The sequence below is a fragment of the Mesoplodon mirus genome (assembly GCF_964341445.2).
Source record: "Mesoplodon mirus genome assembly, chromosome: X".
NCBI classification, from domain to species: domain Eukaryota; kingdom Metazoa; phylum Chordata; class Mammalia; order Artiodactyla; family Ziphiidae; genus Mesoplodon; species Mesoplodon mirus.
In genome coordinates this window covers 56,724,034-56,749,892 of record NC_138981.1, presented here as the reverse complement: position 1 = coordinate 56,749,892, position 25,859 = coordinate 56,724,034, and the positions used below count along the sequence as shown (strand labels likewise).

The following is a 25,859-nucleotide window of genomic DNA, read 5'->3' as shown; positions in this document are numbered from 1 at the left end:
AATTGGGTCTCCACAACCCTCATCCATGTTTCTTTTTTTTTTTTCTTTTTAATTTTTTTATTTTTTATTAGTTTCTGCTTTATAACAAAGTGAATCAGTCATACATATACATCTGTTCCCACATCCCTTCCCTCATGCATCTCCCTCCCTCCCACCCGACCAATTCCACCCCTCCAGGCGGTCACAAAGCACCGAGCTGATCTCCCTGTGCTCTGCGGCTGCTTCCCGCTATCTATCTACCTTACGTTTGGTAGTGTATATATGTCCATGCCTCTCTTTTGCTTTGTCACAGCTTACCCTTCCCCCTCCCCATATCCTCAAGTCCATTCTCAAGTAGGTCTGTGTCTTTATTCCCATTTTAGCCCTAGGTTCTTCATGACATTTTTTTTTAATTCCATATATATGTGTTAGCATACAGTATTTGTCTTTCTCTTTCTGACTTCACTCTGTATGACAGACTCTAGGTCTATCCACCTCATTACAAATAGCTCAGTTTCGTTTCTTTTTATGGCTGAGTAATATTCCATTGTATATATGTGCCACATCTTCTTTATCCGTTCATCCGATGATGGACACTTAGGTTGTTTCCAGCTCCGGGCTATTGTGAATAGAGCTGCAATGAACATTTTGGTACATGTCTCTTTTTGAATTATGCTTTTCTCAGGGTATATGCCTAGTAGTGGGATTGCTGGGTCATATGGTAGTTCTATTTGTAGTTTTTTAAGGAACCTCCATACTGTTCTCCATAGTGGCTGTACCAATTCACATTCCCACCAGCAGTGCAAGAGTGTTCCCTTTTCTCCACACCCTCTCCAGCATTTATTGTTTCTAGATTTCTTGATGATGGCCATCCTGACTGGTGTGAGATGATATCTCATTGTACTTTTGATTTGCATTTCTCTAATGATTAATGATGTTGAGCATTCTTTCATGTGTTTGGTGGCAGTCTGTATATCTTCTTTGGAGAAATGCCTATTTAAGTCTTCTGCCCATTTTTGGATTGGGTTGTTTGTTTTTTTGCTATTGAGCTGCATGAGCTGTTTATAAATTTTGGAGATTAATCCTTTGTCAGTTGCTTCATTTGCAAATATTTTCTCCCATTCTGAGGGTTGTCTTTTGGTCTTGTTTATGGTTTCCTTTGCTGTGCAAAAGCTTTGAAGTTTCATTAGGTCCCATTTGTTTATCTTTGTTTTTATTTCCATTTCTCTAGGAGGTGGGTCCAAAAGGATCTTGCTGTGATTTATGTCATAGAGTGTTCTGCCTATGTTTTCCTCTAAGAGTTTGATAGTTTCTGGACTTACATTTAGGTCTTTAATCCATTTTGAGCTTCTTTTTGTGTATGGTGTTAGGGAATGATCTAATCTCATACTTTTACATGTCCCTGTCCAGTTTTCCCAGCACCACTTATTGAAGAGGCTGTCCTTTCTCCACTGTACATTCCTGCCTCCTTTATCAAAGATAAGTTGACCATATGTGCGTGGGTTTATCTCTGGGCTTTCTATCCTGTTCCATTGATCTATATTTCTGTTTTTGTGCCAGTACCATGCTGTCTTGATTGCTGTAGCTTTGTAGTATAGTCTGAAGTCAGGGAGCCTGATTCCTCCAGCTCCGTTTTTCGTTCTCAAGATTGCTTTGGCTATTCGGGGTCTTTTGTGTTTCCAAACAAATTTTGAAATTTTTTGTTCTAGTTCTGTGAAAAATGCCAGTGGTAGTTTGATAGGGATTGCATTGAATCTGTAGATTGCTTTGGGTAGTAGAGTCATTTTCACAATATTGATTCTTCCAATCCAGGAGCATGGTATATCTCTCCATCTATTTGTATCATTGTGAATTTCTTTCATCAGTGTCTTATAATTTTCTGCTTACAGGTCTTTTGTGTCCTTAGGTAGGTTTATTCCTAGATATTTTATTCTTTTTGTTGCCATGGTAAATGGGAGTGTTTTCTTGATTTCATTTTCAGAGTTGTCATCATTAGTGTACAGGAATGCCAGAGATTTCTGTGCATTAATTTTGTATCCTGCTACTTTACCAAATTCATTGATTAGCTCTAGTAGTTTTCTGGTAGCATCTTTAGGATTCTCTATGTATAGTATCATGTCATCTGCAAACAGTGACAGCTTTACTTCTTCTTTTCCTATTTGGATTCCTTTTATTTCCTTTTCTTCTCTGATTGCTGTGGCTAAAACTTCCAAAACTAGGTTGAACAAGAGTGGTGAGAGTGGGCAGCCTTGTCTTGTTCCTGATCTTAGTGGAAATGGTTTCAGTTTTTCACCATTGAGGACGATATTGGCTGTGGGTTTGTCATATATGGCCTTTATCATGTTGAGGAAAGTTCCCTCTATGCCTACTTTCTGCAGGGTTTTTATCATAAATGGGTGTTGAATTTTGTCGAAAGCTTTCTCTGCATCTATTGAGATGATCATATGGTTTTTCTACTTCAACTTGTTAATATGGTGTATCACATTGATTGATGTGCGTATATTGAAGAATCCTTGCATTCCTGGAATAAACCCCACTTGATCATGGTGTATGATCCTTTTAGTGTGCTGTTGGATTCTGTTTGTTAGTATTTTTTTGAGGATTTTTGCATCTATGTTCATCAGTGATATTGGCCTGTAGTTTTCTTTCTTTGTGACATCCTTGCCTGGTTTTGGTATCAAGGTGATGGTGGCCTCGTGGAATGAGTTTGGGAGTGTTCCTTCCTCTGAAATTGTTTGGAAGAGTTAGTGAAGGATGGGTGTTAGCTCTTCTCTAAATCTCATCCATGATTCTATGCGGGCCAGTTATTCATCCATGAATCCAAAACTCTCCTTAGTTTCCAGTCTGCCAATTGCCAAAGAACCTTTCAACGTGGTTCCAGTAAATTGTGCTGTAGCACAGAATTTGTCCCATTTCTGTCAGAACTTAGCTTATGTATCTGACTGGCAAGTGCTTTTAAGTAACACTGTCCTGTAGTCTCTTTCTTTTCTTTTTCTACACACATTACTTTCCAAATTTTGGACTTCAGTGTTCCTTTCTTAGGCAGGTCCTACTGCAAAGCTGAGGCCAGAGGCAGCAGATACCACTTTCATAGCTTCTTAGCAGATGAGAGCAAGCGCTTCTTTTAGTTATTCTTTCCCCCTGCCCTTTTAATTGAGTGGCTACTTGCAAAACTGCAGTAAGCGTCAGCCTAAGTAATTTAAATATGGGACTCTTTATGGAATGGAAAGAGGAACTTGGTTGTCCATTTACAGCAAAGGGGAGGTGGAAGTAGTTACTTTAATTTCCATAAACTGAATTGGAAATGGTTTCTTCTTATCATTTCTCTCAGTTCCTTTTACTAGTTTTTGTTTTAGAAAGGTAAATAATACAAATAAGTGAGACTAGTATAATGATAACACCATAAAAGCCAGTATTTATTCAGTGTTTGCTGTGCACCAGGCTTTGAGCTAGACATTTGCTGCCATGTGCCTCATTTACTTTCTCAGCAGCACTGTGAAGTATCATTAGCCCCATTTGGAGTTGGAAGAATCAGCTCTCTTTCTGACTGTGGTACTTACCAGTGTACACTAGTAGTTCAGCCTATCAACTTCCATTTGGGTTGTACTGCTTACTTTACAGAGCACAATCCCAAATACTATTTTATAAGATTCTCATCCCTTCCCATTCAGGTAATTGTAAGAGGCAAGAGAGCTACATTTTTAATCACAATAACTAGTTTTACCTATTTATTCATTTACTTATTCATTCATTCATTCTTCATATCAAATATTTTTCCCATCCAGTTATACTGAGATATAACTGACATAAAGTACTGTATAAGTTTAAGGTGTACAGCATAATGATCTGACTTACATACAATATGAAAGTATTATCACAATAAGTTTAGTGAACACCCATTGTCTTATACAGGTACAAAATTAAATTTTTTTTCTTGTGATGAGTACTCTTAGGATTTACTCTCTTAACAATTTTCATATATAGCATACAGAAGTGTTAATTATATTAATCATGTTATACATAACATCCCTAGTATTTATTTATCTTATAATGGGAAATTAGTACCTTTAGATGCCTTCGTCCAATTCCCTATTCCCCCAGCTTCCACCTCTGGTAAGCACAAATCCGATCTCTGTTTTCTATGAGTTACCTTGTTTATTTGTTTGTTTTTCAAGTATAATTGACCTGTAACACTATGTTAGTTCCTGATGAACAACATAGTGATTCGGGATTTCTATGTATTATAAAAGGATCACCATGATAAGTCTAGTTATGATCTGTCACCCTATAAAGATAGTACATAATTATTGATTATATTCTCCACAGTGTACATTTCATACCTGTGATTCATTTATTTTGTAACTGGAAATTTATACCTCTTAATCTTTCTCACTTATTTTTCACATCCCGCCCCCCACTTCCCCTCTGACAACCACCTGTTTGTTCTCTGTACCTATGACTCTATTTCTGTTTCATTATGTTGGTTCATTTGTTTTGTTTTTTAGATTTAACATATAAGTGAAATTATATGGTATTTGTCTTTGTCTGACTTGTTTCACTTAGCATAATACTCTCGATGTCCATCCATGTTGACACAAATGGCAAGATTTCATTCCCTTGTATGGCTGGGTAATATTCCATGGTTTTTATATATCACATGTTTTTTAATCCATTTATCTACTGATGTGCACTTAGATTTCTTCCATATCTTGGCTACTGTAAGTAATGCGGAACATAGGGGTGCATATATCTTTTCTAATTAGTGTGTTTGTTTTCTTCTGACAAATACCCAGGAGTGGAATTGCTGGATCATATGGAAGCTCTATGTTTACATTTTTGAGGAATCTCCATACTGTTTCCCACAGTCGCTGCACCAGTTCACATTCCCACCAAGAGTGTACTAGGGTTTCCTTTCCTCTACACCCTCACCAATATTTGTTATTTGTGGTCTTTTTGATGATAGCCATTCAGTCAGATGTGAGGGGACATCTCATTGTGGTTTTGATTTGCATTTACCCAGTGATTAGTGATGTTAAGCATCTTTTAATGTTCCTGTTGGCCATTTGTTTGTCTGCTTTCAAAAAATTCAGGCCCTCTGTCTATTCTTTAAATTGTTCTTTTTTTTTAATTTTGAGTTTTATGAGTTCTCTGTATATTTTGGATATTAACCCTTTATCAGATATATCATTTACAAATATTGTCACCCATTCAGTAGGTGGCCTTTTCATTTTGTTTATAGTTTCCTTTGCTGTGCAAAAGCTTTTTAGGTTGAGGGAGTCCCATTTGTTTATTTTTGCTGTTGTTGCCCTTGTCTGAGAAGACAGATCCAATAAAATATTACTAAGCCTGATGTCACAGAGAGAACTGCCTGTTTTCTTCTAGGAGATTTACGCTTTCAAATCCTACACTTAAGTCTTTAATTAATTTTGAGTTTATTTTTGTATATGATGTGAGAAAGTAGTCCAATTTGATTATTTTGCATGTAGCTGTCTAGTTTCCCAGCATCATTTATTGAAGAGACTATCTTTTCCCCATTGTATATTCTTGCATCCTTTGTCATAGATTAATGGACTACATAAGTGTGGGTTCATTATTGGTCTCTCTGTTCTGTTGCATTGATTTATGTGTCTGTTTTTGTGCCAGAACATTGTTTTGATTACTGTATCTTTGTAGTATAGTTTGAAATCAGGGAGCATGTTAACTTCAGCTGTGTTCATCCTTCTCAAGATTGTTTTGTCTGCTCAGGGTTTATGCGTTTACATACAGATATTAGAATTACTTGTTCTAGTTCTGTGAAAAATGCCATTGCTAGTTTTATAGTGATTACATAGAATCTGTAGATTAACTTGGGTGGTACGGTCATTTTAACAATATTAATTCTTCTAATCCACAAGCATGGAGTATCTTTCCATTTGTTTGTATCATCTTCAGTTTCTTTCATTAGCATCTTATAGTTTTCTGAGTACAGGCATTTTACCTCCTTAGATTATTCCTAGGTATTTTATTTTTTATGTGATTATAAATGGGATTATTTTATTAATTTCTCTTTCTGATAGTTTGTTGTCAGTGTGTACAAATGCCACAGATTTCTGTATATTAATTTTGTATCCTGAAACTTTACTGAATTCTTCAATGAGTTCTAATAGTTTTTTGGTAGGATCTTTAGGATTTTGTATATGTGGTATCATGTCATCTGCAAACATTGACACTTTTACTTCTTCCTTTCCAATTAGGATTTGGTTTATTTATTTTTTACTTGTCTGATTGCTGTGGCCTGCAATGCCAATACTATGTTCATTAAAACTGGTAAGAGTGGGTATCCTTGTTTTGTTTCTGGTCATAGAGGAAATGCTTTCAGCTTTGCACCATTGACTATGATGTTAGCTGTGGGCTCATCATATTTGGCCTTTATTACGTTGAGGCATGTTCCCTGTATATCAATTTTGTTAAGAATTTTTTTATCATAATGGATGTTGCATTTTGTCTTTCTGCATCTCTTGAGATGATCATATGATTTTTTAGTCTTCAGTTTATTAAGTGGTATATCACATTGATTTGTGGATATTGAACCATCCTTGCATCCCTGGGATAAATCCCAGTTGATTATGGTGTATGATCCTTTTAATGTACTGTTGAATTGCCTTTCCTAAATTTTTGTTGAGGATTTTTTTCATGTATGTTCATCAGTGATATTGGCCTGTAATGTTCTGTTTTTGTGGTGTCTTTGTCTGACTTTGATATCAAGGTGATGCAGGCCTTACAGAATGAATTCAGAAGTGTATTGCCACTATAATTTTTTGAAATAGTTTGAGAGGAATAGGTGTTAGTCTTCTTTAAATGTTTGGTAGAATTCACCTGTGAAGCCATCTGGTTCTGTACTTTTGTGTGTTGGGAGTATATCTTTTAATTACTCATTCAGTTTCATTACGGGTAATTGGTCTGTTTGTATTTTCTATTTCTTCTTGATTCAGTTTTGGAAGTTTTTACATTTATTTCTAGGAATTTCTCTTAGGTTGTCCTTTTTATTGGTGTTTGATCATAGTAATCACTTATGATCCTTGGTATTTCTGTGTCGTTGGTTGTAACTTCTTTTTTATTTCTGATTTTATTGATTTGGACCCTCTCTCTTTTTTCTCGATGACTCTGGGTAAAGATTTATCAATTTTGTTTATGTTTTCAACCAGCTCTTAATTTATTCTATCTTTTCTATTTTTTGTTTTTTAGTCTCTATTTCATTTATTTCTGCTCTGATCTTATGATTTATTTTCTTGTAGTGACACTGGCTTTTGTTTGTTCTTCTAGTTACTTTATGTGTAAGGTTATGTTGTTTATTTGAGATTTTTCTTGTTTCCTGAGGTAGGCTTGTATTGGTGTAACATTCACTTTTAGAATTGCTTTTGTTGTATTCCACAAATTTTGGATTGTTTTGTTTTCATTTTCATTTGTCTCCAGGTATTTTTGATTTCCTCTTTGATTTCTTCAGTGATCCTTTGGTTGTTTGGTAACACAGTGTTTATCCTCTACATGTTTATGGGGGTTTTGCAGTTTTTTTCTTGTAGTTGATTTCTAGTCATAGTGTTGTGGTTAGAAAAGATACTTGATATGATTTCTATCTCCTTAAATTTTCTGACACTTGTTTTGCATCCTAGCTTGTGATCTATCCTGGAGAGTGTTATGTGCACTTGAAAAGAATGTATATTCTGCAGCTAGCTTTTGAATAGAATGTCTTATATATAAAAAGAGGCCCTTCTTTTGGTGGGGCCTACTATTATGGACACACTGGTGGGCAAACCCCCATAGTTAGTTGCCAGGCCCTGCCTACTGTTGAAGCTACCATCTGTTGGTGGGCTGGTCTGAGTTCCACTGCAGTTGGCTGTGGGGCCCAGGGAGTCCTGGAACTGTTTACTGCCCCATGGTAGTTTAGGCTGTGCCCTGGTCCTTACCCACTGGTGGGCTTGGCCAGGTCACTGGTTGGCTTCTTGTGAAGCCCAAAGGAAGGGTCCCAGAGCAGGTGTCAAGCTGTTGCTGGGTCAAGCTGGGGTCTGGGTGCTGGTGTCATCCTGCTGTTTGGTGGGGCTGGATCCTGGGTAAGCTGGTTGTGGGGCACAGTATGTCTCAAAGCTGGTTTCAGCACACTGCTGGGCAGTGTTGGAGCCCAGTGTATCCTGGGGCTGTTGCCTGCCTGCTACAGAGTAAGGCCAGTTCCTGGAGTTTTTGCCCACTTACTGGTGAGCAGGGCTGAGCCCTGTGCTCTCTGTTAGATCACACTGGGTCCTGGAGTGACTGGGTAGTCCAGGGGGACCTATTGCTGCTGCTAACCTGCTGGTGGATGGGGTTGTATCCCTCTGTGGCTGGCTGCTTGGCCTAGCATGTCCTAGGACTTTTGCCAACTAGCTGGTGGGTGGGGCCAGGTCTGACATTAATAAGCTACAAGGGGAACTCCAAAATGGTGCTTTCCAGCACTTGTTTCCTCATGGTAGAATTATCTCCTCAAAATGGCTGCCACCAGTGTCTGTGTCCCCAGGGTGAGTTCCAGTTGTCTCCTGTCTCTCTGGGTGGGTCTGTAATACCAGCAGGTTGATTTGTCCCAGGCCCCTTTCAAATTACTGCTTTTGTCCTGGTTCTCAGAGCAGGTGAGATTTTGTGTGCACCCTTTAAGAATAGAGTGTCTATTTCCTACAGCCCTCTGGCCCTCCTGAAAGGAAGCCCTGGCTTTCAAAGCCAGATGTTCTGAGGCCTTGTCTTCCCGAGTCAGGACCCCTTGACTAGGAATCCCATATGGCGGTCAGTTTATCCCTTGCCCCTTAGGGATAAACTGCAATTTTAATTATCTCCCTGTTTGTGGATCATGTACTCAGGGGTGTGCACCTTGACTATACCATGCCTGTGCCCCTCCTACCTGTCTAGTTGTGATTCCTTCCTTATACCTTTAGCTGTAGAAGATCTTTTCTGCTAGTCTTCAGGTGATTCTCATCATTGATCATCACTCCATAAATAGTTGTAATATTGGTGTGCCCATGGGAGGAAGTGAGCTAACGGTCGTCCTACTCCACCTCTTGGACACTCTTGTCTCAAGAACTAGTCTTAAATCCTAGTTCTGTGGCCTAGTAAATTGTGATCTTGAGTAAATTACTTAATGTTGCTCAGTATCATTTTTCTCAGAAAAAATGGTAAGGATGATAATGTAGTTTATATTTATTGAGCACTAACTCTTTACTAGGTACTAGAGATATAAAGATAAATAAGACACTGCCCATATCCTTGAGGAGATCTCAGTCAAGTAGGGAAATCAGACAAGAAAACAAGAAGCTCTAATACAATGCAGAAAACACATACCAGACAGTATATGATATTGGGGAAGGATTTTTGAGGAAATGAAAGCTGAACTACAAGTTGCAGAACAAGTTAAGAGTTTAGCTAGTCAAAGAATATAGATAAAGTCACTTTGGGTGGGGGAAACAGTATACGCAAAGTTGGAGTCATGAAAGAGCATGATACATGTGTGAAATAAGAGCCCTTTTGCACTGATGGGACATAAACTAGATGACGGTGGCTGGAGGTGAACCTGGAGTGGTGGGCAGGGTGTTGTCCCCCAAGCTTTGACATCACCTCACCAAATCTGAAGGAGTTGAGAGTTTAAAGAAGGAGGGTGAGTACAGGATACTGTTAATTACTCTCATCTTGCAAGGCTAACAATGCTTAATATCCTAAGTGTTGGGGTTGGGAAGGCAGATTGAAAGGTGAATATAGAGTTTTGTTTCTATAGTGCAAGAACAGGTAAAAGGATAGACCTTCAAAAAGCTTGAGTGTGACAATGAGAGGGAAGTCCTGGATGATCAGCTGTATGGACCAGTTTGGATGGTATAGTGCTTAGACACAAACCTGGCACTTGGGCAGTATTTCTGAATTCAAGACAGCAAGGTGGGTAGTATTATTCCTATTTAATAGGTTGTGAAGTTTATATTCAGAGAGGAAGAATATTTACCCTGGGCCACATAGCTAGTAAATGGCATAACTGAGAAAAGACCCAAGGTTTTAAACTCCTTAGTTTATGGCTATTTCTGCTATAGCGACTTGGGTGACTGGGTAAGCCATTTTACCTCTCTGAGGTTCACTTCCCTCTGAGTGTTGTTATGAAGAAAAGTGGTTTAAAAATACCTAGCATAATATGTGGTACATAGTAGGTGATCCATAAACATTACTTCTCTTTCCTATACCCCACTGTCTCTGTTGAGATAATAGAGGGGAACTGAACTATGTTGGGATTTGGGGAATTTTAGTCTGTGGACACGGTGGATTTCTATGGCCTTGTTACATGACCACAAGACAGGTGGACCACACTATCCTGCACATATGAAATACCAAATGCCACCTTGACTATTACACAAACATGTCTATTTTCCCTACTTCTGCCCTATCTTTGGAGATATTGCTTTTTAATTCCCATCATCTTAAAGTCTCTGGAAGTGGGGAACCAAAAATGTTTTTCTTCCCCTCTTCTATCTGCCACTTTAATGGAAGGAAGATACAGAAAGCCACTTACCCATTACAAACTCCCTACCTAGAAGCCTGACGAAATTTTATTTTGTACACTTAATGGCATTTGGGCAGCCCATTTCTCCTGAATTCCCCTTTACATGTTTTATAATGAGTTTCCTATTTAATACATCATGCTTGGAAAAGAGCAAGGGCTTATCCTGAGCATTTTCTCCTAAACTCAGCCATTGATTTTTGGAGCAGAGAGAAACCATCTGCCACCTTGCTGCAACTACCATTTGAGGGGACAAGGTTCTCAGTGAGGCTAAACATTGTTCCCGCTGCCCTGAGAGATGCCTTCCAAGTGACACTGAGGACGCTGCAGTAGGCAGAAGAAGCTTCTATGTATTTTTTTTCAAGCTGGCTATTAATCCTTTTCTTATATCAGGGACCCTTGGACTTAACCCTGAAGTACTGCGTGAGAAGGAAGACGGAGTCTATCGACAAGAGATTCTGTTTTGATATAGAAACTAATGAAAGGTAAGCTGTGCTGATATGAATTGACAGTGTCCCCATGTGCCAGATGCTGGCCCTGGGTAGGTATTTTATTTTCCTCTGTCATCTCTTGTTGATAAAAATGAGCAAAATTATTCATGACATCATTGTCTTGGCACTTCTGACTGCCCTTTCTGGGATCCCTGTTAGAGCTGGGCCAGAGCTAGTTCTCTCTATTCAAGGTTCACTCAGCTTTGCCTCACTTGCTTTAGGCAGAAGAAGTTACTCTTAGGATTTAATTTGTTATTATATATGCAAAAGGTGATGCTACAAAAGGACAGGATAACAAAACTCATTCTTTTTTTTATTTCCTAATATACAAGAACAAATGAATTAGAACACATATTTAAGGGGAGGTAGATTGGATGGAGGATGGTAGTGATATTGGGGAGTCTTTTTTCCCCATTTGGTACAAATATGATACAGATTTTCCTACTTTGCAGATATTTATGTAAAGTGGAAATAGTTTGATTATCAAATTTCTGATTTCAGCAAAAGCTTGCAAACATTGGACTTCATTGCATTTGTTTCTCTCCAGTGCCCTCTTTTTGTTTTTTCAACCTGGGCAATTTTATCAGAGGGGAATTTAACTGTTAAATTTTAAAATGAGAGCATTTGGAGTTACTTTGGAAAAAGGCATGCTATATAGTTGGGAGGTTGATCCAAAATTCAGTGAGTAAATGTGTTTATTTTATTTCAGTCCATTATTTCCGTGTATTAGGCACTAAGTAATACAGTAGAATTTAACAAAATGATCAGTTTGCTAGAAAGGAACTTGAAGGTTGAATTACAATATCATATGAGCAAAACTATTAGTGACTGGAATCATATAGATCAGACTAAGAAAATAAAGCATTTTTTTTTTTTTGTCTGGGAAAAAGTAACTATTAGTCCATTTCCCCATTTTAAATTTCTGTTTGTGGAAGGGTAAGCTGGGACGAAGTTGAGAGAGTAGCATGGACATATATACACTACCAAATGTAAAATAGATAGCTAGTGGGAAGCAGCTGCATAGCACAGGGAGATCAGCTCGGTGCTTTGTGACCACCTAGAGGGGTGGGATAGGGAAGGTGGGAGGGAGACACAAGAGGGAGGGGATATGGGGATATATGTATATGTATAGCTGATTCACTTTGTTACACAGCAGAAAGTAAAGCAACATTGTAAAGCAATTATACTCCAATAAAGATATTAAAAAATTCTGTTTGTGAATCTATATGCTTTCTTTGTTAAGCATGGATGATCTTGGGCTTCCCTGGTGGCACAGTGGTTAAGAATCCACCTGTCAATGCAGGAGACACGGGTTCAAGCCCTGGTCCAGGAAGAGCCCACATGCCGCGGAGCAACTAAGCCCGTGTGCTACAACTACTGAGCCTGCGTACCACAGCTACTGAAGCCCGTGTTCCTAGAGCTCCTGCTCCGCAATAAGAGAATCCACCACAATGAGAAGCCCACGCACTGCAGCAAAGTGTAGCCCCTGCTCGCCGCAACTAGAGAAAGCCCGTGCGCAGCAACACAGACCCAACACAGCCAAAAAAAAAAAAAAAGAATGGATGGTCTCAATCAAAGATGGTTGTAATTGTAAACATTGTTACTGATAAGCATAAGACTGTCACTCATTTCCCCCACAGCTTCAGGCCCAGTAGGAAGGAGAAAGTGACTGTTGGCTGTCTTCCTTTTCATGAACCTTTAGTGTCATTGGCTATGCAGCATCAATGTACATAAACGAAATAAAAATTTTCTGTGTCTAGTTCCATTCTGATTCACTTTTCACCTTAAATTTGCCACCCACTTGCAAGTAATATTCCCATAGATTCAAAGCATTTGCAAACAGTTTGGCACTAAGGTTAGGGGCTAAGACCAACTCATCTTTATATATATTGCATCTAGTGATATGTATAGCTCATGGTAGATACTGAATTTGGTATTCATTTTTAAATGTGTTTTTCCCTAACCAAGAATGCTGAGGCATTCTGAGAATAGAACCCAGGAATTAAAGATTCAATGTATCTATGATTTTACTTGCCACATCATGGGCACTTTATTTTATTTTATTATTTTTTTCTTAACATATTTATTGGAGTATAATTGCTTTACAATGGTGTGTTAGTTTCTGCTTTATAACACAGTGAATCAGTTATACATATACATATGTTCCCACACCTTTTCCCTCTTGCATCTCCCTCCCTCCCATCCTCCCTATCCCACCCCTCTAGGTGGTCACAAACCACCGACCTGATCACCCTGTGCTATGTGGCTGCTTCCCACTAGCTATCTATTTTACATTTGGTAGTGGATATATGTCCATTCCACTCTCTCACTTTGTCACAGCTTACCCTTCCCCCTCCCCATATCCTCAAGTCCATTCTCTAGTAGGTCTGTGTCTTTATTCCCATCTTACCCCTAGGTTCTTCATGACCTTTTTGTTTATATTTTTTCTTAGATTCCATATATATGAGTTAGCATAAAGCATTTGTTTTTCTCCTTATGACTTACTTGACTGTATGACAAACTATAGGTCCATCAAACTCACTACAAATATCTCAATTTCGTTTCTTTTTATGGCTGAGTAATATTCCATTGTATATATGAGCCACTTCTTCATACATTCATCCGGTGATGGACACTTAGGTTGCTTCCATGTCCTGGCTATTGTAAATAGAGCTGCAATGAACATTTTGGTACATGAAGTTTTGAATTATGGTTTTCTCAGTGTATATGCCCAGTAGTGGGATTGCTGGGTCATATGTGAGTTTTATTTTTAGTTTTTTAAGGAGCCTCCATACTGTTCTCCATAGTGGCTGTACCAATTCACATTCCCACCAGCAGTGCAAGATTGTTCCCTTTTCTCCACACCCTCTCCAGCATTTATTGTCTCTAGATTTTTTGATGATGGCCATTATGACCAGTGTGATATGATATCTCATTGTAGTTTTGACCTGCATTTCTCTAATGATTAATAATGCTGAGCATTCTTTCATGTGTTCATTGGCAATCTGTATATCTTCTCTGGAGAAATGTCTATTTAGGTCTTCTGCCCATTTTTGGATTTTTTTTTTTTGAGCTGCTTGTAAATGTTGGAGAATAATCCTTTGTCAGTTGCTTCATTTGCAAATATTTTTTGCCATACTGAGGGTTGTCTTTTGGTCTTGTTTATGGTTTCCTTTGCTGTGCAAATGCTTTTAACTTTCATTAGGTCCCATTTGTTTATTTTTGTTTTTATTTCTATTTCTATAGGATGTGGGTCAAAAAGCATCTTGCTGTGATTTATGTCATAGAGTGTTCTGCCTACATTTTCCTCTAAAAGTTTGATAGTGTCTGGCGTTACATTTAGATCTTTAATCCATTTTGAGTTTATTTCTGTGTATGGTGTTAGGGAGTGTTCTAATTTCATACTTTTACATGTACCTGTCCAGTTTGCCAACAACACTTATTGAAGAGGCTGTCTTTTCTCCACTGTATATTCTTGCCTCCTTTATCAAAGATAAGGTGACCATATGTGCGGGGGTTTATTTCTGGGCTTTCTATCCTGTTCCATTGATCTATATTTCTGTTTTTGTGCCAGTACCATGCTGTCTTGATTACTGTAGCTTTGTAGTATTGTCTGAATTCAGGGAGCCTGATTCCTCCAGCTCCATTTTCCGTTCTCAAGATTGCTTTGGCTATTCAGGGTCTTTTGTGTTTCCATAGAAATTGTGAAATTCTTTGTTCCAGTTCTGTGAAAAATTCCACTGGTAGTTTGATAGGGATTGCATTGAATCTGTAGAAGATTGCTTTGGGTAGTAGAATCATTTTCACAATGTTGATTCTTCCAGTCCAAGAACATGGTATATCTCTCCATCTGTTTGTATCATCTTTAATTTCTTTCATCAGTGTCTTATAATTTTCTGCATACAGGTCTTTTGTCTCCTTAGGAAAGTTTATTCCTAGATATTTTATTCTTTTTGTTGCAATGGTAAATGGGAGTGTTTTCTTAATTTCACTTTCAGATTTTTCTTCATTAGTGTATAGGAATGCCAGAGATTTCTTCTGTGCATTAATTTTGTATCCTGCTACTTTACCAGATTCATTGATTAGTTTTAGTAGTCTTCTGGTAGCATCTTTAGGATTCTTTATGTATAGTATCATGTCATCTGCAAACAGTAACAGCTTTACTTCCTCTTTTCCCATTTGGATTCCTTTTATTTCTTTTTCTTCTCTGATTGCTGTGGCTAAAACTTTGAAAACTAAGTTGAATAATAGTGCTGAGAGTGGGCAACCTTGTCTTGTTCCTGATCTTAGTGGAAATGGTTTCAGTTTTTCACCATTGAGGACGATGTTGGCTGTGGGTTTGTCATATATGGCCTTTATTTTGTTGAGGAAAGTTCCCTCTATGCCTACTTTCTTAAGGGTTTTTTATCATAAATAGGTGTAGAATTTTGTTAAAAGCTTTCTCTGCATCTATTGAGATGATCATATGGTTTTTCTCCTTCAATATTTTAATATGGTGTATCACGTTGATTGATTTGCATATATTGAAGAATCCTTGCATTCCTGTAATAAACCACACTTGATCATTTTGTATGATCCTTTTAATGGATCAATCCAAGAAGAAGATATAACAATTGTAAATATTTATGCACCCAACATAGGAGCACCTCAATACATAAGGCAATTACTAACAGCCATAAAAGGGGAAATTGATAGAAACACAATCATAGTAGGAGACTTTAACACCCCACTTTCACTAATGGACAGATCATCCAAAATGAAAATAATTATGAAAACACACACTTTAAATGATACATTAAAGAAGATGGACTTCATTGGTATTTATAGGACATTCCATCTAAAAACAACAGAATACACATTTTTCTCAAGTTCTCATGGAACATTCTCCAGACTAGATCATATCTTGGGTCACAAATCAAGCCTTGGTTAATTTAAGAAAATTGAATTTGTATCAAGTATCTTTTCTGACCACAGCACTATGAGAGTAGATATCAATTACAGGAAAAGATCTGTAAAAAATACAAACACATGGAAGCTAAACAATAAACTACTTAATAACCAAGTGATCTCTGAAGAAATCGAAGAAGAGATTAAAAAATACCTAGAAACAAATGACAATGGAGACACGGTGACCCAAAACCTCTGGATGCAGAAAAAGGAGTTCTAAGAGGGAAGTTTATAGCAATACAATCCTACCTTGAGAAACAGGGAACATCTCAAATAAACAACCTAACCTTGCACCTAAAGCAATTAGAGAAAGAAGAACAAAAAATCCCCCAAAGTTAGCAGAAGGAAAGAAATCATAAAGATCAGATCAGAAATAAATGAAAAAGAAATGAAGGAGACAGTAGCAAAGATCAATAAAACTAAAAGCTGGTTCTTTGAGAAGATAAACAAAATTGACAAACCATTAGCCAGACTCATGAAGAAAAAAAGGGAGAAGACTCAAATCAATAGAATTAGAAATGAAAAAGGAGAAGTAACAACTGACACTGCAGAAATACAAAGGATCATGAGAGATTACTACAAGCAACTCTATGCCAATAAAATGGACAACCTGGAAGAAATGGACAAATTCTTAGAAATGCACAACCTGCTGAGACTGAACCAGGAAGAAAGAAAATATGAACAGATCAATCACAAGCACTGAAATTGAAACTGTGATTAAAAATCTTCCAACAAACAAAAGCCTAGGACCAGATGCCTTCACAGGCGAATTCTATCAAACATTTAGAGAAGAGCTAACTCCTATCCTTCTCAAACTCTTACAAAATATAGCAGAGGGAGGAACACTCCCAAACTCATTCTACGAGGCCACCAACACACCGATACCATAACCAGACAAAGATGTCCGAAAGAAAGAAAACTACAAGCCAATATCACTGATGAACATAGATGCAAAATATTGGGCACTTTAAAAAAACATTCCCTTTTTAACAGTGAGGAGACTAAGACTTGTATATATTTAACTGCCTTGCCTAATCAAAGTCACATAGTTGCAAGGCTGTGCTCAAAGCCTGTTCTGTAGGTCTCCACACCCCATGTTCTTTTTAATTTTTTTCCATTGTCTATTTTAAGGAGAATATATATGTTCTGAAATAGAGGGTCAAATATAATAATGAACAGATGCTGAGGTACCTCTGTGCATGTGTAGCTTTCTGAGTGATGTGACCTCTGCATATGCTTTCCTTGCTGGTCAGTCAGATATAAGGGGCAGAGCCAGGCCTCCCAGTAGACATCAGGAACCTTTACTCATGTTTCCTGTGGGATAGAACAAAGGACTCTTTGAGTCCCTTTTTCTATCTCCAGAATAGAGGATAACTTTTTTATTAGTGTTCCTACCAATATTTGAAGCCACAGGCTCATAGGCCATCAGAACTTGAAGGGCAATAATAATAGTAATAATGACAACAGTGAGGATGATTATGACAACAGCAACTACTAATATTCTCTGAGTACCTCTATGTGTCAGGCACCATTCTCAGCCTTTTAAGTGTATAATTTCCTTTAGTCTTCATCAGTCACAGGAAGTAGGGGGTGTTACTATCCCAATTTCACAAAGACAAGGCGACAGAAAAAAGTTAAACCCTTAGGTTATACAGTTATTAAATATTAGAGCTAGGATCCAAATCCAGGAATACTGGTTTCCAAGTCATACTCCTAACCACTGGACTCTACTGCAAATATGCTGTATATGCCTTTTTGTTTTTGATGAGTGACTCAGACCTCAGGGTGGGCAAAGGATTTGTCTAAAGTCATAATGGAAAAGCCTGGACTAGAAGTCAGTACTCTCTACTTTGTCATCTTGTTGTTAGCAATATTTTCTTTGAATTTGACTTTTGGTAGCACCCAAGAATCTCCAAATGCTTATTGAATAGTCATTTATTCTTTCAGCTTCTCCGTATAGTCAAGAGAGGACACATACCAGCTTACTGGTTTCCCAAGTAGGGAAACTGAGTCTAGAATGGCCTTAACATCCTATCTAGTCTACAGCATCTGCTTTTATGTTTGTTGCCCATTTGCTTGCTCTCCTTCCTTCTGGCTTCAGGATTCAGCTGCGTAGCTGTTTATACAAAGATTTCTAGACTTTCTAGCCCCATAAAATATATCCAAAAGGTTGGATGTTTCTTAGAAGAAGGTAAACTTGAAAGAATCCAGTGACCAAAGCCAAGTCCTGGTTTTCAATTGATTCTGGCTTAAAGATCTTTTGGGGGCTTTTGGGTTTTTTTTGTTGCTTTTTTTTCTTTTTTTCTTTTTTTACTTAAGGGTTTAGTCTTATTTGAATATTATAATTTGAGTCTGTGAAGAAAAAAAATTGGCATGAGTTGATAGGTGGTCACAATGCTCATAAGCTCCCGAGGACACGTAGAATTCAGAATTCCTTTTCATTAACTGATGACGATGTTAGCTAATATCCCTAGTTCAGTAACAAATCCTGTAAAGTGTAATTGTGTCCAAACAGCTAAAGAGCAGGAAAAAGAACGATTCATTCTAGTTAATGAATTGCTTTTTTTTCTTTCCTTTTTTAAGGAGTACTTTAATGGAATAAGAAACAGAAGGACAGATAGAACAGGAATCTCATGATATTAGAACTGGGATGGACCTCCCAGCTTGTCTGCTTCAACACTTTTATGGATAAAGAAACTGAGGAACAGTGACTTTTCCACTGAACTCTCTTGTAATTGCTCTTATCATTTCATTACTCTGAGAGAGGTCTCAACATAGAAGGAGTGAGAGTAACAAGCATCTCATAATGGCACAACTACACGGAGAATGGAAGAGACCTTATACCTGCAGTAATATGGTCAATCCCCAAATTCCAGTTTGGTTTTGAAGGTCTAAAAAGAACAGAGTATACCAAATTGGGGTATCTCTGGGTATGTAGTTATAGTTACTGCAAGTAAATAAAATAAAATTGGATTTGAAGTCATCTGCCATGCAGAAGAGGCCTTATAGTGTATTAGTTAAGAAAGAAAATGGCTGCTGGACCAAAATTCCTAAATTGAAATCCTGGCTCTATATTTACCCACTGTGTGAACTTAGGTAACCTCTCTAGGTGCCTCAGTTTCCCCTTCTATAAAATAGGGATTACTATATTTCCCGCTTTATAGCCTTCCTGTGTAGATTAAATGAATTAATACCTATAAAGTACTTAGAAAAGAACCTGGCATCTGGTGAGCATTCAATAACTATTAGTTGTCATTGTTATTCATAAGATTGCTTAAATCAGCCAAAAGGCCTCCTCCCTGTGGCTGAGCCATTGTGCATGTTTTTGACTTATTTCCAAATGAAATGCTCCTTGGACATCCTATGTGGTAGAAGTAGCAAGCCATCTTCCTGATAGATGAACGTGCCCATAATGAACATGCTCAGAACCCCTAGAGCCCAGACCAAATGGCTGGCTTCCAAGAGAGAGAGGCAGGGCGAGCCTCAGTTTGGCTCAAGCACAGTGGGGCCAGTTTAAGTGTGTATTATCGTGAGGTGTCAGTATCTGCCTTCCTATTTCCTTGTCTAACTTTGGCATGAGGCCACCAAGATACCACCTCCACCAGTGTCTCCAAAGTTACTGTTCTCTAAGTTCCATTGTTTTTCTGAGTAAAAAAGATTATGAGAAGTTGGAAATCTATATGCCTGTGCCTGCTCAGTCTGATATCTCCCAGGGCTGAGAGAGACCGTAGATCACAAGACTCCATTCTCTCAGGTGACTTTTCTGCTCTCAACTTGTCATTTTTTCCTTAGGCCAGGAACCATCACTCTGCAAGCCCTTTCAGAAGCTAACAGAAGACTGTGGATGGAGGCCATGGATGGGAAAGAACCTGTAAGTTATCCTGGGGAAACCTCAGCAACATAATCCAGTATATTTGTCGCTCTAGTGGTAGCAGTGGATCCAGGATAAGTAAATGGTGATAGATCTTTGATACTCAAAATTTTAGAGGTAGAAGGAATTGTTGAGTTGACATTTCTCGTTTAACAAGTTAGGCAACTTGAGTTCCAGAGAGGGTGAAAGACTTCTCTAGGATCACTCTCAGAAAGACTTCACAATGGACCTAGAATCCAGGTCTCTCAGTTTCTTGCTCTGGTCTTAGATTATGCAGCCATGCCCACAAAATCTTCTTAAAAAAGAAAATTAAGCCTTTTGCAGTTTATAACATTAATATGTATTCATATATAAGGATGGAAAATAATTTCCATGGTTGTGAACAAGCATTTATTAAGATTTTATTCAAAATGGTTTTGCTGCCCCTCCCTTACATCCCCAAGTCAACTTGTTCTCTTTAAGGGCAGGAGATGGCATTGTCATCCTATATCTCAGGATGCACCACTCCATTTAGAACACTGTTACATATGATGACAAGTAATACTTTTAAAAGGCTAGTGATTATCATAGAAAGATCAATATGAACAGTCAGAGGTCACTGAAAAGCATTTTCTCTCTTCAGTATCTTCTGTGTAGGTTTCTTCTCGTGGCATATGAAATAATATCAGCTTCCTAGTGTTGGAATCCCAGAAGGTTAGATTTGGATCTGGTTCTGCCATTCAATGATTGTGTGACCTTGAGATAGTTACTTAATCTCTGAGACTGTTCTCTTAAGTAAAATGGCTTTAATAATTTCTGTTCTACCTACCTCACAGAGTTGATTTGAAAAATCAATTGAAAGCCAGTTTGTCAACCATAATGTACTATATTAGGTTGAGGTGCTTCTGACTGGTCTGAAGTTTGGGTACAAACCTACTGAAATTCAACAGTGTTTGGATACAGTCCAATCTTCTTGCTTTACGCAAGGCAAAAACTTGCTAAGAGAGGAAATATATTACAGGGCTTTCTTTCTGTGTGTTTTCAGTGCCTTGGAGACTAAAGAGGAGTGCCCAGATGCCAGATTGCATTAATAGCAACCAAGATGGTAGCAGGAGAGAAGTGGTGTTGTGAGGACTGTCATCCAGAAAGTAGGCCAGGGCCTTTCTCCCCTTCCTCCCCTCCCAGAAACCTGGAGCTTAACTATTACATGCCTGTGATAATTTCTTTGGGAGGATAGTAGGAAGCTCTGCAAGGCATTTTATTCTTTTTTGTTGTTGTTCATAATTCTTTCTTTTTACTTTTTAAAATTGAAGTATAGTTAATGTACAATATTGTAAGGCATTTTACTTTTAATTCCCTCTCCTGAAATTGCTCTCCCTTTAGGGTTTTAAAAATCAAAGGATACAGATGGCTTTTTGTGGAGAATGATGTTAGAACATGGGCCCACTGCATGTGGATCCTTACCAACTTGATTATGAGAGACGTTTCACAAATATCTTGTTTATAGCAGTGGTGAAAAGGGGCTGGCCAAGCACAGAAACCTCTTTCACTGAAATATCCATTGGCATACACACATAGGGAGAAAATTTTCTTTTAAAAGGAGAGCTTGTTAAAGCAAACTATACAGATGGCATATAGAGGACTTATTTCCTGCAGCCTCACATTACTAACGTTGTCACTGCTTTATTAACCCCCCCCAATCACTGATCTCATACATAGTATGCTTGCCTTTGCTTAAAGTGTCAAAGAAGATCAGGACTTGAAGGAACATCTACTCCAACCCTGATCATTTTAGAGATATGAATTTTGAAGTCTAGAGAATGAAAAGGACACGCCTAAGTTTCATAATGAGGTAGAGGTAGAGGTAGAGCCAAGATTAGACTTCAAGAGTCAAGGATCTCCTCTTTGGTCTCTCACATAGCTCTCACAATGCATACTTCAAGATGGCTCAGAGAAATCTTGGTGAATGCATGGATCTCTTTCAGATGGGCACTTGCCTTTCTACAAGGAAACACCCATTAATGTCTCTGGGTGGGGAGGTTGGTATTAGGAATATTTAAATTTTACCATCAATGCCAATTACCCAGGTATCCATGAGAAAATCACTTTCTTTCTCTCATGCTCTCTTGCTCCATCAGAAAAATTCTCTAAGCTTTACATAAGTAAATGTCTAAGATGAGTAGGCTACAACTGCAGTGAACTGTATGAAATCCAGTGTAATCTTTAGGGATTGTTAATCCAACTGTTCCTAGGGCCCTAGGCAAAGATGATTCTGTTTAGCCCACTTTCTTTCTTGTTAAAGCCTTAAAGTTGCTAATACTTTTGATGGCTTATTTGGGGAAAGATACTTAGTATTTGCTGTACTTACCTATAGTGATTCACAATAACCATGGCTCTTTCTGTCTCTTTTTTTGTAGATCTATCACAGCCCTATAACGAAACAGGAAGAAAGTGAGTTAAATTTCTGATCTACTGATATTATGAACTGTTAGCTGTCCTAATCACAGTAAATGCTATCATCAATGATATGTAATATTGATGCAAGTGTATTTGTGGATACCTCTGTATGGAATGAAATTCAGGCCTATTTTTTTTAACTTTTTTTTTATTAGTTTCTGCTTTATAACAAAGTGAATCAGTCATACATATACATCTGTTCCCACATCCCTTCCCTCATGCATCTCCCTCCCTCCCACCCTCCCCATCCCACCCCTCCAGGCGGTCACAAAGCACCGAGCTGATCTCCCTGTGCTCTGCGGCTGCTTCCCACTATCTATCTACCTTACGTTTGGTAGTGTATATATGTCCATGCCTCTCTTTCGCTTTGTCACAGCTTACCCTTCCCCCTCCCCATATCCTCAAGTCCATTCTCAAGTAGGTCTGTGTCTTTATTCCCGTTTTAGCCCTAGGTTCTTCGTGACATTTTTTTTTTAGTTCCATATATATGTGTTAGCATACGGTATTTGTCTTTCTCTTTCTGACTTACTTCACTCTGTATGACAGACTCTAGGTCTATCCACCTCATTACAAATAGCTCAGTTTTGTTCCTTTTTATGGCTGAGTAATATTCCATTGTATATATGTGCCACATCTTCTTTATCAATTCATCCGATGGCATTTCTCCAAAGAAGATATACAGACTGCCAACAAACACATGAAAGAATGCTCAACATCATTAATCATTAGAGAAATGCAAATCAAAACTACAATGCGATATCATCTCACACCAGTCAGAATGGCCATCATCAAGAAATCTAGAAACAATAAATGCTGGAGAGGGTGTGGAGAAAAGGGAACACTCTTGCACTGCTGGTGGGAATGTGAATTGGTACAGCCACTATGGAGAACAGTATGGAGGTTCCTTAAAAAACTAAAAATAGAACTACCATATGACCCAGCAATCCCACTACTAGGCATATACCCTGAGAAAACCATAATTCAAAAAGAGACATGTACCAAAATGTTCATTGCAGCTCTATTCACAATAGCCCGGAAATGGAAACAGGCCTATTTTTTTTAAAAGGTGTTTATTGATTGAATTAAGGAAGTCACCTTTTCTTAGCTTATGGGTGGGATAGTAGTAATAATATAAAGTAACACATTATATCCTGCTTTTTCTAGACACATGATAGAAATTTTGTGCATTACCAGCCTCACATTTCACATTTGATGTAGTTCATGCCTAAAGCAGACATAATGCAAAGGGTCAAGTAAAAGCATTTTGTGTTATAAGAGTAAAAACTCTAACCACCCTCTCCCCTGAAGGAGGAATCTTTCCACCTAAGGCTGATTGAAGAAGAGCAACCAAACCCCTAGTTCTCTCACTGAAGTCTCTTAGCAAGATTATTGAATGCTTGGTAGGTGAGGCTTATTACAGCAGGATCTAACTCTGCTTTCTTTTGCTTTAAACAGTGGAGCTGAACGAAGTGGGGTTCAAGTTTGTTAGGAAGTGCATCAATGTCATTGAAACCAAAGGTAAGATATGAACCATAGCCTTAGCTATGGTAATTCATTTTTTTAAACATGGTTTTATTATTTATTTATTTATTTTTATTGACGTACAGTTGATGTACAATATTATATGTTACAGGTATACAACATAGTGATTCACAGTTTTTAAATATTATACTCCATTTAGAGTTATTATAAAATATTGTCTATATTCCCTGTATTGTACAATATATTCTTGTAGCTTATTTATTTTATACATAATAGTTTGTACCTCTTAATTCCCACCCCTATTTCACCCCCTCCTCCCCCCAACCCCACTGGTAACCACTAGTTTGTTCTCTATATCTGCGAGTCTGTTTCTTTTTTGTTACGTTCACCAGTTTTATTTTATCTTTTAGATTCTACCTGTAAGTGATATCATACAGTATTTGTCTTTGTCTGATTTACTTCACTTAGCATAATACACTCCAGGTCCATCCACGTTGCTGCAAATGGCAAAATCTGGTCATTCTGAATTTTTCCTGGGCAATTTCTCTAAAGGAACAATGATATCATCTATTAGTCAGGACCCGTTTTAGGAAAGGAGACTGTTTATAAACCTTGAGTACTAGACACAATTTTTTAAATTCCCTCAGATTGTAAATCAGTGGCATTTGACCATGTTGGATAATTTGTGGTTTACTGCTTTTAAAGATAAAGAACTTCAAATGGCTTATAAAATATTCTCAAATACTATCTGGCACTCTTCAAGTAGTGTTATGATAGTTCCATCCTAAATAAACAAGAGTTCAGTTTCTGCCACAATACATATTGATTTAAAAATTTTGGGGGGCAAAGTTAAATTCAGGCAAATGTGGCATCAGCATTCTTCCAGGTTGACGATAATCTCTTGTTTCTCTCAGAATATTTTGAATGTAGGCAAGTGTAGTGTATGAGCCAGGCCTCTTTTTTTTTTTAAAAGTTTCTTCAGTCTTTCTCCATGCAAAAAAATGGCTGTTTGCTTCACATCTGCCACACTCTAGGCCTCTCTTACTTTATACCACTGCTCAGGGGCAATTTGAAGGTTCATATTTCCTCCTTTACCAAATAAACCCTAGTTCCTTGACAAGATGATAACACCATTCTCAGCCATCCGCTGCTACTCACCTGAGCATTTTCTTCTATTTACTATAGAGTGTGTTCTTTTCTGCTCAGGTTAATGAGGGCTTGGTACAATCCAAATGAAAGTATGAAAAGAATAATTTGCAGAGATGTTTCAGGACTGTTCCCCTATTGCAGGGGAGGGCTGAAGAGATTGGAGAGAGTAGGGAGACCCTTTCCTGTTTGAACTGACTCCATTGTGTAAGTAACTACTTTCTCTACCCTGAGGGAGATGAAAGCTCTAGTTATATAAATAAAACTGACTTGGTTTTCTTTCCCTAGGGATCAAGACAGAGGGATTGTACCGTACCGTGGGCAGCAATATTCAGGTTCAGAAGTTGCTGAATGCCTTTTTTGGTAACAATTTTTATTTCATAATTCTTTTTGGGAGTTGTCTGTGTATTAGGAAGAAATGTGGCTATAAGAGAAAGGAGACATTGCTAAAGAAGGTTGTAGAATATATTTTTAAAAATGTTTTCAAACATACAAAAATGTACACGTATTTGCCTATCCTGAGTCAGAGACAATCTTGCCTTGAAACATCTTATTCACTCCTCAAACCCTTTGCAATCTGGATTCCAACCCAACCTCTCCATTGGAACTACTCTGGCCATGCTTAGAAGGCACCTTCTTGTGAAATCCAGTGGACTCTTTTCAGTCTCTATTTTGCTTGATATCCTTGTTCACCACTCTCTCCTTTTCGAAACTTTCTCCCTACATGACTTCTGTGACTCAATGGTCTCTTGATTCTTCTAACATCTTGTATTATTCCTTTCAAGTGACTCTTGTCAGGTCCTTTTTCTTTTTCTTACCTTTTAAATCTTGTCTGGGTATTTCCCAGCATGCTATCTTTGCCCCCCTTCATTTCTTCTTCTACATGTTTTCTTAATGATTGATTTTTATCCTGGCTATGGATCATATTTTTCTTTTATACATATGTCTAGTAATTTTTGTTGGACACTGGACGTCG

General features: G+C 37.9%; 1 protein-coding gene across 4 annotated transcripts in view; it reads left to right on the top strand.

Annotated features, from left to right (window-relative positions):
• Nucleotides 1-25,859, top strand: part of OPHN1 (oligophrenin 1) — a 627,727-nt gene that overhangs the window by 364,552 nt on the left and 237,316 nt on the right. For all 4 annotated transcript variants that reach the window (XM_082609561.1, XM_082609562.1, XM_082609559.1 and 1 more), the window contains 5 exons: nt 10,904-10,995; nt 19,741-19,819; nt 22,216-22,249; nt 23,711-23,773; nt 25,172-25,246. In XM_082609561.1, the coding sequence (XP_082465687.1) occupies nt 10,904-10,995; nt 19,741-19,819; nt 22,216-22,249; nt 23,711-23,773; nt 25,172-25,246 (343 nt within the window). The remainder of the gene's footprint in view (nt 1-10,903; nt 10,996-19,740; nt 19,820-22,215; nt 22,250-23,710; nt 23,774-25,171; nt 25,247-25,859) is intronic.